General features: G+C 50.4%; 1 protein-coding gene across 1 annotated transcript in view; it reads right to left on the minus strand.

The window, feature by feature from the left end:
• Positions 1-8017: 8017 nt before the first annotated feature.
• LOC104388319 (sestrin-3-like) overlaps positions 8018-10571 on the minus strand; it is a 4125-nt gene continuing 1571 nt past the window's right edge. Inside the window, exons 4-9 of the mRNA XM_009997180.1 lie at positions 10524-10569; positions 10331-10442; positions 9951-10069; positions 9330-9520; positions 8866-9010; positions 8018-8312 (exon numbers count right to left, since the gene is read on the minus strand). Of these exons, the coding sequence (XP_009995482.1) occupies positions 8223-8312; positions 8866-9010; positions 9330-9520; positions 9951-10069; positions 10331-10442; positions 10524-10569 (703 nt within the window). The 3' untranslated portion in view covers positions 8018-8222. The remainder of the gene's footprint in view (positions 8313-8865; positions 9011-9329; positions 9521-9950; positions 10070-10330; positions 10443-10523; positions 10570-10571) is intronic.

Consider the following 10571-nt stretch of genomic DNA (forward strand, 5'->3'; position numbering starts at 1 on the left):
GCTGAAGCTGAGATCTAACCATTCACTCTCTTTTTCTTCTTTGTAGTGTCCTTCAGGTTTTGAACATTGGGTTCTGACTTCACTTCCCACCCCTGGCAGAGAAAAGAATGGAGCATGTTGGATTCGGATTCCCTGCACACCATGCCTTGGGCAGAATGTGCTGCCCAGCTGGGAAGAAGAGGCAACCTGCATCTGGCTGCATCAGGAAGAGTTTAAAAATAGTACCTGGCTGCAACAGGAAGAGTTTGAAAATAATAATCCTGTTATGTGCCATGGCTCTTCCTACAAACCTGACCCTGCCTTGGATCATCTGGAGAAACCCTGAGCTGTCCATGTCCAAAGAGGAGCCCTGGTGAAAAACTCAGCCAGAAGACAACAGTGTTTTCCCACGTGAAGAGTTGGGTTTATTGGAGGAATGTCTCCCTGGCTGTCCTCTCTCTGCTATAGCAGAAAGTCTCCCAGTGCCTCAGACTGCCAGAGGGCTGGCTCTGCTCTCAGTTGGCTTGCCCTCTGGGGCAAAGTAGTTGGACATTTTCATTAAGCCACCAGATGTGCTCTTGGTATCCCCCAGACTCAGAGAGGAACTGGAAGGAGCTTTTTGGCGGAAGCCCTGTGGGAAAAGGGAGTGCTGTTTCAGGGATTGGTTTCAGTGTGCCCATCTCCAGAGCACCCATCATGGTTCTGCAGGGAAGGGAGGTGGTCGTGGTGTAGAAGGCTTCCTCTTGTCTGCCTGAGTGGAGCAGGAGGACGTTGAGTTTTTCACTGTGCCAACTGAGCCCCGCTGAATCAAAAGCATGTTTCAAGAAGTCCCTATGCTGTTCTCAGCACTTTCCTGATACACCAGGCTGCTGTATAATAAGCCCAGGTGCTAATAGCTGTTTCTGGGACATAAAAAACATCAATTTGGGTTTGTTACTGATCTGTCTTGCTACAGCAGAGAAATGGAAAACCTGGGTGTGGCCTTAACAGAGCCCTGGTTGCTTTTCAGAAGGGCATTTTCTATAGATGGGATATTTTTTTACTAATCCGGGAACTTTCTACAGTGAATATGAAGCCAATGTTAAGTGTGTCCCCTTTAGGGTGTATTAGACATCTCTCCCTCTGAGAAGGTACCAGTCACAGACTTCTTCAGAGCCGTAGTAGGAACAAACACATTTGATGTTTGATCATGTATATGATTGGGGGGGAAAGAATGGGCAAGTCCCCATGGTTTCAAACGACCTTAGGGAAGAGTTGTACATTATTGTAATCTATATGTAAAAGTAGCTGCAAATTACATAGAGGCTTTTCTAAACCTTTTTAAATATATCTATTATATATTTTAATTGAAAATGAGATTATTGGATAAAAAAAAAAAACACAACCCAAACCACATTTGCTGCATCTGTCCCCTTGATAGCAGATAACACTACAGTATGGGAGGGGACAGGCCTAAGGTGTTTTGGGCCAAGAAGCTGAAAATGTCATGGGAAAAGTGGGAAGGGCACCGCAGTGTAACTGGGAATGGCTGTTCTCCTGAGAACAGGCAGAAGGTGCCCGCGTGGCATGGCACCCAGCCACAGCTCCCCAGGCTCTCTCCTCAACTGGGCACTCCTGCCAAACCAAGAACATGATGTTAGGGAATGCTAATCATTAACAGCCTGCTCATTCTCAGCTAATCCCTTAAATAGCTGGACTGCAGCTGACACATAGGACAGATTCTCTAGTCTGCTAAGAAGATGGTGTGGGCTGGATTGGGCTAGATCTGCTGACACTCTGGGTAGCCCCTATGGTGGGCATGATTGGTTGTATTTGGTTGCTCACTTTGGGGTTTCGGGAGGTTTTCCTGGTGAAGTTGCTGCTGGGGAGCTTGAACCCTGTAGGGACACACTTGGGGATGTGCCCAGGATCCTGCCCTGTCTTTTTGTTCTTGCAGGACAGAAACCAGGAGTCAAGAAGTTAATTCAGAACATTAGCTGGCACGTTGCTGTCACCTTTTTAGTGTTTGCAATGGCAGGATCTGTGAGAGACATGGTGCTTTCATGGTGTTATGGTAGGCTTGGCCTGGCAGAAAGCCTCTCCAATCCTTTTTGAAGTTGGTGGTGGCTTCTGTTCAGAAGGTTTGCATCGTGCAGTGCAATGAGCCATACTCTTTTACCAGCTTGTCTGCTCTGTTTTCATGGGTTTAATTTCATTTTCATTTGAGTGGAGATTGAAACAGGAGTGGTTTGTCTGGTTACATGCAACAAGGAGTCTTCAATAGTCTTATCTTCAGCATGCCATCAGAGCCTCTGAATAGTTTGCTGACCTTTACTTGGAAGGCTGTCTTCATGACAGACCTCATGGTGATATCTTTCAAATCTGGCCACACCTTATTGTAACAAACAAAGAAAAAGGCAGATGCTAAGATGGGATTTCAGATCATACAGATTTGAGTAATGGATGGACATCCCTATTGCAGTTAGTTCAGTGCACAAATGGATAGATTCTCTTTCCATAAACACCTGAGGGCATATGCTGCCCAGAAGAATCAGCCCTGGTGGGATTGTGCTGTTTGGCTCCTTGTGTCACTTTGTCAGCTTGGGCTCTGAGTGGAAATGAAAATCCCATGACCTCCAGAGCAAGTTGGCTGCCTGTGCTTCATGGCCATGTATGGAAGGACAAGACACCAGTATGTGTGTTGATGTTATACGTGAATCTCTAGCTCATTTCTCATGAAGACAGAGCCCAAAGCCATAGGAAGGATGATATTAGTAACCAGTGCTTCAGACCTCTAAATCCATGGTGAGCTGTTTCTGGCTGAGTTGGTCTGTGGGGAAGTTCTGTCTTCAGACTGTTCCAAGCTTTCCTCTAGGTGTGACAGCACCAGAGACCTGGCCTGATATCTGGCTGCAGAGAGCCTAGCCCTGAGCACTCCAGTAGTAGTAGTCCAGGGAGATCTAACCTACTCTGGGCTACTCCAGGTCCTCAACCTGTTCCAGCTGAAGGAGCTGCAGCCCAGGTAAATCATGGTTGGTGCCCTACAGTGTGAGTTCATAAGAGTCCTTTTATTATGAAATAGAATGCCTATATTTTCTTTTTTCTTCTGCATACTCACAGGCCAGACTCCTGGAGAATCACCTCTCCTAGGGACAGCACTAGAGACAGGAGCACCTCAGGCAGGAATTCTGCTGTACCAGTGTGCTGTCAGGGATGTCTCGGTCTTGCAGCAGTCCATGCAGGTGCTCTCTGTTTCCTCAACACAATGGGAGCTGGCAGTGGTTGAAGAAGCCTGAGAGCTCACCTGTGTGGTGTTCACGAGGTGCTCCAGGAGTGCTCAATAAATCATGACAGCAATGGTGCAGGCCCAAACAGGCAACTTAGCTTCTCATTTGTAGGTGTAGCAGGACGATTTGAATCATGGGCACAGAGGGAAGACATGCAGAGAATTCAGGAGTTCTCCAGCCCCTTCTCAAGTAACTTCCTTTCTGTAAACTTTGAGCTTTTCTAGCCTGAGATATTTCCTCATAGGACACAGGAGACTTTAAAGTTCCTAATCTGCTGAAAGGCTGTACCTGGCAGGGGGTTGTTCAATACTTGTCCAGTTTGGGTTTTTTTATCTTGCCCAAAAAGTGTTTGCCACTGACTGCTGCTGGATTCAGGACAGTGTCTTGGTGGATCTTTGTTCTGCGTTGGCACTGCAGGCCCCTTGTTGGATAGTTTTGCTCTCATGAAGGACTGGGCTGCAATTTTTGGGAGCTGAGTGGGGAGGGAAGGGGCCAGTGACATGGGGAGTGATGCTCCTGGTTAAGTGCCTGAGAAGAGTGAGCAGGGGACTCTTGGCATGAAGTCTTATGTTGTGCTGTGTGTGTTTTCCTTGTCCTCAATGAGCTTGGGTAACAAGTTTCTTCATCTCCAGAGGATCAAATGCCATCTTTCACACTGTAAAGCCACCATGCAGCTCTGGGCTGCAAAGGTTTTGGCTAACTAGGCCCGTGGAGCCTAACAGGAGGCAGACTTGTTGCTTTTATTTACACCTGGGTTTAGCAAGTTGCTTGAATCTTCTTTATAACTTAAGCATCTTCTACTATACTTCCTGTGAGAGCTTGGAAAGCTTCTTGGAGCCCTTAATTTTGCTTGGTGTGTCTAAAAACATGTCATCCCCTACCCTGTGCTGCTTTGAAAACAGCAGTCAAATCATCCTGGTAAGGGAGAGGAACGAAAGCAGTGGGAGCATTCCAGAGCCTGGGTGTATTCATAAGTGAGGCTCATACTAGAAGCAAGTAGCACTAATCAGCTTTTCCAGAAGAAATGCCTAGGAAGCTTTCACGTAGATCATCATTTGTTAATTTTCTTCCTTAGTTGTTTATTTATAGTCACACTGAAATGCTTCAGAGCTAGTCTTGCTCCAGGAATGAGAAACCTGTGTCTGGTGCCATGGGTGGGAGTGTTGTCCTGGACTGTCACCAGAAATAGGTGCAAGTTTGACCCATTATCAAAAAACAAAGCAACCAAATTGATCAACTTTGGGACATGAGAATGAACAGGGATAGTTTAGGGTTTGCCTCAGTTGCATGTCTAATGAAAAACATATTTAATTAATGTGGGGAAAAAACAAGCAAGAGGTGACTTCTGAAGTCTGAAAGATCTGTCCGTGTGATGGCTCAGTAGTGTGTGGTTAACCAGTTGCTCACTCTTCAAGAAAGGGCTCAGCTCTCTGCTGTAGCCTTTGTGTCTCTGCCTGCACCCCATTGTGTCTCTAGTTGATGGAAAACAATCTCTGATGGAATCAAAGTTACATCTAATGCCATGGTGTAAAGCAGGGAGAAGAGATAGCAGGAGCTGAAGGTGAAAGAGCTGGTGGTGTTGCATTTATGGTTCTCTGGTTAAGGCAGTGTTAGGGTGTGTGGTAGAAAGGAATGTTTGCAGCTGGTGCCGTGGTGCTCCATGTGGTGCTACCTTCTGGTGCTCCCCAAGATATCTTGAGAGGTTTGGCTACGTAGAGGGTAAGTCACTTCTCCTGAAAGGAACCTTCTTCATAAGGCAATGGGGATGGTTCTGTGAAAAAATGCTTCCAGCACAGTGGAGTCTTCACCTGGTGCAATCCCAGGAAGGGTTTCTTCATTGCTAGCACAGACGTTTGCTGCACACAGGGCATGCAACACTAGCTGACATAGTTTCCCCCCCATCCCCTCTGCACTTTTTCACCCATTTCTCACAATTATTTTATTTGTTTTTTTACATAATAAATATCTGCTTTTGTTTGCTCTCTGTAGCAGTGTAACTTCTGAACCATTACAGGCTCTTTGTTGCCATCTGTGCTAGCAAGACTGTAGAATGTGCTAGACTAGGGGGGAATGTTTGACAAATAAAAACCTGTAATCCTCTGCTCTGTGTCTCATGCAGTTTGTTCTGTTTCCCAGTTGAGGACCAGTTTGGTTTTTTCCTTGACTTCTTTCCTCTGCCCTCCTCACCTGCTAGGGCAACCCCTTGGTGCAATGCACCTTAGCTGGCCAGAGGTGGAAGTGCTGCAGTGTGACAGCCCACAGAAGGCTCCAGTGTGCTCTGCTGTGTGTAGAGCCCCTTGTTAGAACTTGCTGGCAGTGTGTGTGGACTCGTGTGGTTGCCAAGCCCTAAAATTGACCCTGGAGAGTTTTTAATTCTGCAGAACTACTCTACGGTCATTCTAGCCCCTTCATTCCCTGCCCTTCTAGACCTGAGTGCAGAAGATTACTTCATTTTATATAGCTACATACATCCATCTTTGAGTGTCAGCAACAGTTATCTCCAGGAGCAGAGATGGATTTGCTGCTGCTCTCTTCTTCCAGCTACCCTACCCACAAGCAGATGCTGACAACTGGGACATGTGTGCATGTGAGTGAACTTTTAGCTTTGCTTGCATACCTGATACAGTCTGAGCCAGTGAAGCAGCTTGTGAGAAAGGTGGTTGAGCCCTTGAATCAAAACCAGTGTGCAATTCTCACAGATCTGCCTTCTCAAAGCTGGGATGAGGCTGGAGAATGTGCTGTCCCCCTCTGCCTTGGGGGTGCTCTGTGCAGTGGAGGCAGGTAAGGAGATCAGAGAGAAAGTGGGGAAGGAGAGTAGGACACGGGATCCACTGGACTGGCTTGACACATAGGGTGCAAGTCGGGGATGTTTTAAAATCTACTGAGGAGAAAGTTTCATTCATGAAATTGCACAGTGTGTGTGGTCAGAACGCTTGCCTTCCAAGCCTTGAATACTCAATATTCCAGGCTAAATGATGGTACAGCAGTGCCTGTCCCAGCAGTGTTGAGCAAAGCTTGGTGGCATCTGTCCCAGCAGCAGTTATCCTGTCACTGGTATCACTGTCCTGGCAGCAGCACTGACTCAGCCAGTACTGCCCAGCACCTGGGCTAGCATTTTACTGGCCAGGCAGTACTGGTTTGGCTCTGAACAAGCTGGCTCAGCCCCAGCACAGGTTCCTCTAGCCCACGCTGCTGGGAGGGCGCATTTGCAGGAGGACTGAGGAAAGACCTGGTCCTGATTTTTGACCTTTCTCAGTGAGTACCTGTTTGTGAGTACAAGCAAAATGGTTCTTGCTCAGCTGCAGAAGCAACACCCATATTTCACTCCTCAGCTCCTTTCTCTGGCACCCTCCTCCTTGCTGGAACATCAATGTGCCTTGAAAACCTTCCATCTTTTTCTGTTGAACATGCAACATTCTGAGCATGGGAAGGGGACACAGTTGAGCTGTACAGGATAGGCCCAACCTCAATGAGCAGCTGCTGGCTCTGGACCAGAGCTGTCAGTGCAGGACCCTGCTGCAGCTGGGCACGTTGGGTTTTCTGGAGCCATCTTAGAGCTATGATCAGCCAGATGCTGCTGTCCTGTGTTCAGAGCAGTCATGTAAGTTGGGATCCCCTCCCCAACATCTGGCAGAAATAAAGCATGCATCCATGTCAAACATAATATATTTATAGCAAAAATAGGCTTTTTCTGTAGCTTCCATACACAAGGTTTTCTCCCCGTACATTTACGCAGTAAACAGGTCGACTGAAGCAGCGTGTGCTGGGCCGACTCAACAGCTGCCCTTGCTTCAGGCTCCCACTTACCATGGGATGGCCTCAGTCCCCTTTCATGGCTGTTCTCTGGAGCCTGCACAGGATCACCTCCCCAGCCAGGGGCTGTAGCACAGGTAGGGAGCAGCCCTGGGACTGGGGGAAGCAGTGGTGTGTGCTCCTGCTCTCTGGGCAGAGGGGCAAGGCTGGTGCATGTGCTGCCTGTTCAAATGGGGAGTCCCCAGCCCAGGTTCAAGGACAAGCTTCCCACAGTCTCCTCCACCATATTATTAAGCAGCAAGTGCCTGGGCACATGGCCTCAGACCTTCCATGGTGGTGAGAAGATACAAGCCATGTTAACTCAGGAAGCCTCCCTTGTTCCTCCTGCCCCTCTGCTGATTGGAGGCAGAGGAGAGGCTTTGGGGCAAGCTCCCTGAGGACTGCTCTCCCGCAGAAACCTCCAGAGCCTGAACACTGTTAGACACCTTCTCACCCTTCTGTCAAAGAGCAGGGCATTTTGCCATCAAGAGCTTCACAGTTTGGAGTTCACCTGGGTCATCACTTGTCCATCCCAGGAGGGTTTGGCACATACACCTAAAGGACGGGAGACATAGGCAGCAAGTGCTTCCCCCTTCCCATCCCAGGCTGGGAAAGGGCCCTCACTTGGAGCCAGTGATATCCTGCATGACCATACAACTCAGGACATTGCAGCGTGCCCATGAGCTGCCTGGGCTGTTCCCAGGTGAGATGCAGCACCCAAACAAGGCCAGGTGCTGCAGGGTGGCTCGCAAGCAGGGCAGCTGCTGCAGCACAGGGAAGGAAGCCAGCTCTGCCCTGCCCTCCCTGTGCCAGCTTAGGCTCCTGCAGCGCCTGGGCAAGGAGATTCTAGTCACAGGGAGCATCCTTCCAAACCAGCCACAGTCCCCTCCCACGTCCCTCTCACTCTATGTCTTTGGCAGTCCACCTTGGACATGTTCAAGTCTCCAGCATCATCACACTGATATCTCAGCAGCACGGACTTGCCTCACAGTTTGGTAATTGCACATAACAGGGCTGCTCACCAAGCCCCACGAGGGGGGGAGTTAAAAAAAAAAAAAAGGAATAAGACAGTCAAGTAAACTAAATGGAGTAATCCCTTGCCATCTGTCCCAGCATGACAGGTCACACATGAGTCCAGGGAGAGAGGCTGCTGCCCAGCCCTGCTGCAGTGCAGGTCTCCACTGTCTAGGAGATCATGTACTGGGTGATGGCCTGCAGTGCATACAGCAGCTCTGCCTGCATCCGGGCTTCCAGGATAAGCAGGTTCACATGGACCTAAGAGAGAAGCAGAAGGGGTTCAGGTAGCTGCAGTGTGCTGCAGGTAGCACTGCAAACAAGCACCTACTTGGGCTGGTGAGTCTCTTGGCATAGGACAAAATGGGACTAACTTTTCCAGCACAGGCAGCTGCCCTTTCCCACCTCCTCCCAGTCCTGCAGGCTGTGGCTGCCTCCCAGAGCCTTATGCTATGTCCTGGCACACTTGGCACCAGCGTGCCAGGCTGGCAGTGGCACAGTGTCTGCTGCCCACAGCAGCCACTCCTGCAAGTTACACCTGGATGGAGGGCTCACCTAGAGGCACCCACCCACGGGGTAATGGAGATCGCTGCACTGCTGGTGGCCCCTGTGCCCATCACATTGGGCAGCCCCACACGATGCTAAGCTCAACTCCTTACAAATAGCCAGTTTCCATTTCTCCTTACACCTGCCTCAGACTGGTTTGGTGACTCAAATGTTTTCTGTAGACCCCCTGAAGGACCCCAGCCTGCAGCTCTGCCAACTCCCAGGCTCACTGCAGGCAGTCAGAGCCAGGGGCTTCTGGCTGTCCCACCTTTTCACTGTGCTTGAACTGCTTCCAGAACCTGTCAAACATTTCTGGGTTTGTCTTCTCTGGGTAGCAGGTTACAGTTTTAATGTAAACTTTGAGCATTCGCTCCAGGAGGTGATTCACTTCTGCATAATCGTAGTCATCGTACCTGTGGGGAGCACAGGGGCAAGTCACAGCCAGCACATCACTACAGAGCACCTTGACCGTGGTCTGCGTGGGGCACGACACAGCCACAGGGCAGGGGGACACAAGGCAGCAGCCACCAGGCACTGAAGCCCTGTCCCCCAAGTTCCCTGCCCTGACCAGAGAAGCTGAGCATCTCTTCCCTGCCTGGGCCATCATCCAGGCTGGCAATTCACCTCCATCTCTTCTCCAAACCCATCTGCAAGACAGCTGGAGTGCCCTCCTCTCTCCCCACTTGGGTCAGCTTGGTTTTCTCCCATGGAGCACGAGGTTGGTTTCCCTACCTAATGCCAAACATGCAGTGGATGTAGTTCCAGATGCCCCGCTTGAAGACAGAGGGCTCACAGCCCTGCCTCTTGGCCATGGCACTGCTTTGCAGACCATCCACCATCCGAAACTTCTCATCCAGGAGATGCCCAATATCAGAGTAGAGCCGGTTGACCAGTGAGAAGCCATGGTCTTCCCAGGAGTAATCCTGTTGAGCACAGCAAGAGACCTTCACAACTGCAAAAAGCCCAGGGCATGTTCCCACAAAGAAGGGCCGGAGAACTCAGGATGCAGCAGAATTCCAGAGATTTGCTCTGAGGGAAGCTCTGCCACAAGCCACAACACCCCTCATCAGGCAGCTTTTGAATTATTTTAACCCTTGTTTCAATGAGGAAAATGTGAAAAGATGGGCAGCCTTTGGGTACAGAAGTCACTGGTCACCTCCCTCTCATGAACCCTAGTGGGGCAGGTCCCCTCTGAGACCTGAGCTTCCCAGCTCAGGCATTCTGCAAACACAGCTGTACCAGACCCCAGCTGTACAGTCACCCCTGCGACCATCTGCTCCCCACGAGGAGCAGAGAGGAGATGGGAGGAGAGGTGGCAGCCCAGGCTGCCTGCCGAGAGAGCAGGAACCTCACCTGGGCTCTGAATACCTGCGCCTGGTCCTCATCGCGCCGGGCAAAGTCCTGGTATCCAAAGTCAGGATCCTGCATGTAGCATGCAAGGTTGGTGGCACCAGTGACTTCCCTGTCAGCATCTGCAAGAGCGGAGAGCCCCCCAGATGGATCAGAGTGATGCTCAGCTGTCCTGTTCCCAGATGCAGCAGGTGTCAAAAGCTGGGCCTTGCTGGGCTTCTTTGGGAAGTGTCACTGCCTTCTTCTTCCTCCCCCTGCCAGCACCCCAGGAATCCCTCAGCCATACATCATGGAATACATAAGCATAGTCATGGGGAGCAACACCCAGGGATGCCATGTGCACTCCTCTCCTGCACACCCACCTCTGCTCCCTGCCCCCTCACCTTCCTCTCGGTCCTGCTGCAGCAGCCACGTCTCCTCCCTGCCTTCAGTCTCCACATGGATCCGCTGCATGCGTTCCCGGAGGGAATCCAGCTCCATGCAGGAGTCCAGGGACTGCACAGAGACAGGGTCCGGGGTGAGGGCAGAGCTCCTGGGCCACATTGCCCCGCCGTGGTCCCAGCCTCAGGGGCTCACCCGCTTGCGGTTGATGCGCAGCAGCTCCTGGCTGCAGCCGTTGCCAGC

This window comes from Chaetura pelagica, unplaced genomic scaffold (genome assembly GCF_000747805.2).
Source record: "Chaetura pelagica isolate M959 unplaced genomic scaffold, ChaPel_1.0 scaffold344, whole genome shotgun sequence".
Taxonomy (NCBI): domain Eukaryota; kingdom Metazoa; phylum Chordata; class Aves; order Apodiformes; family Apodidae; genus Chaetura; species Chaetura pelagica.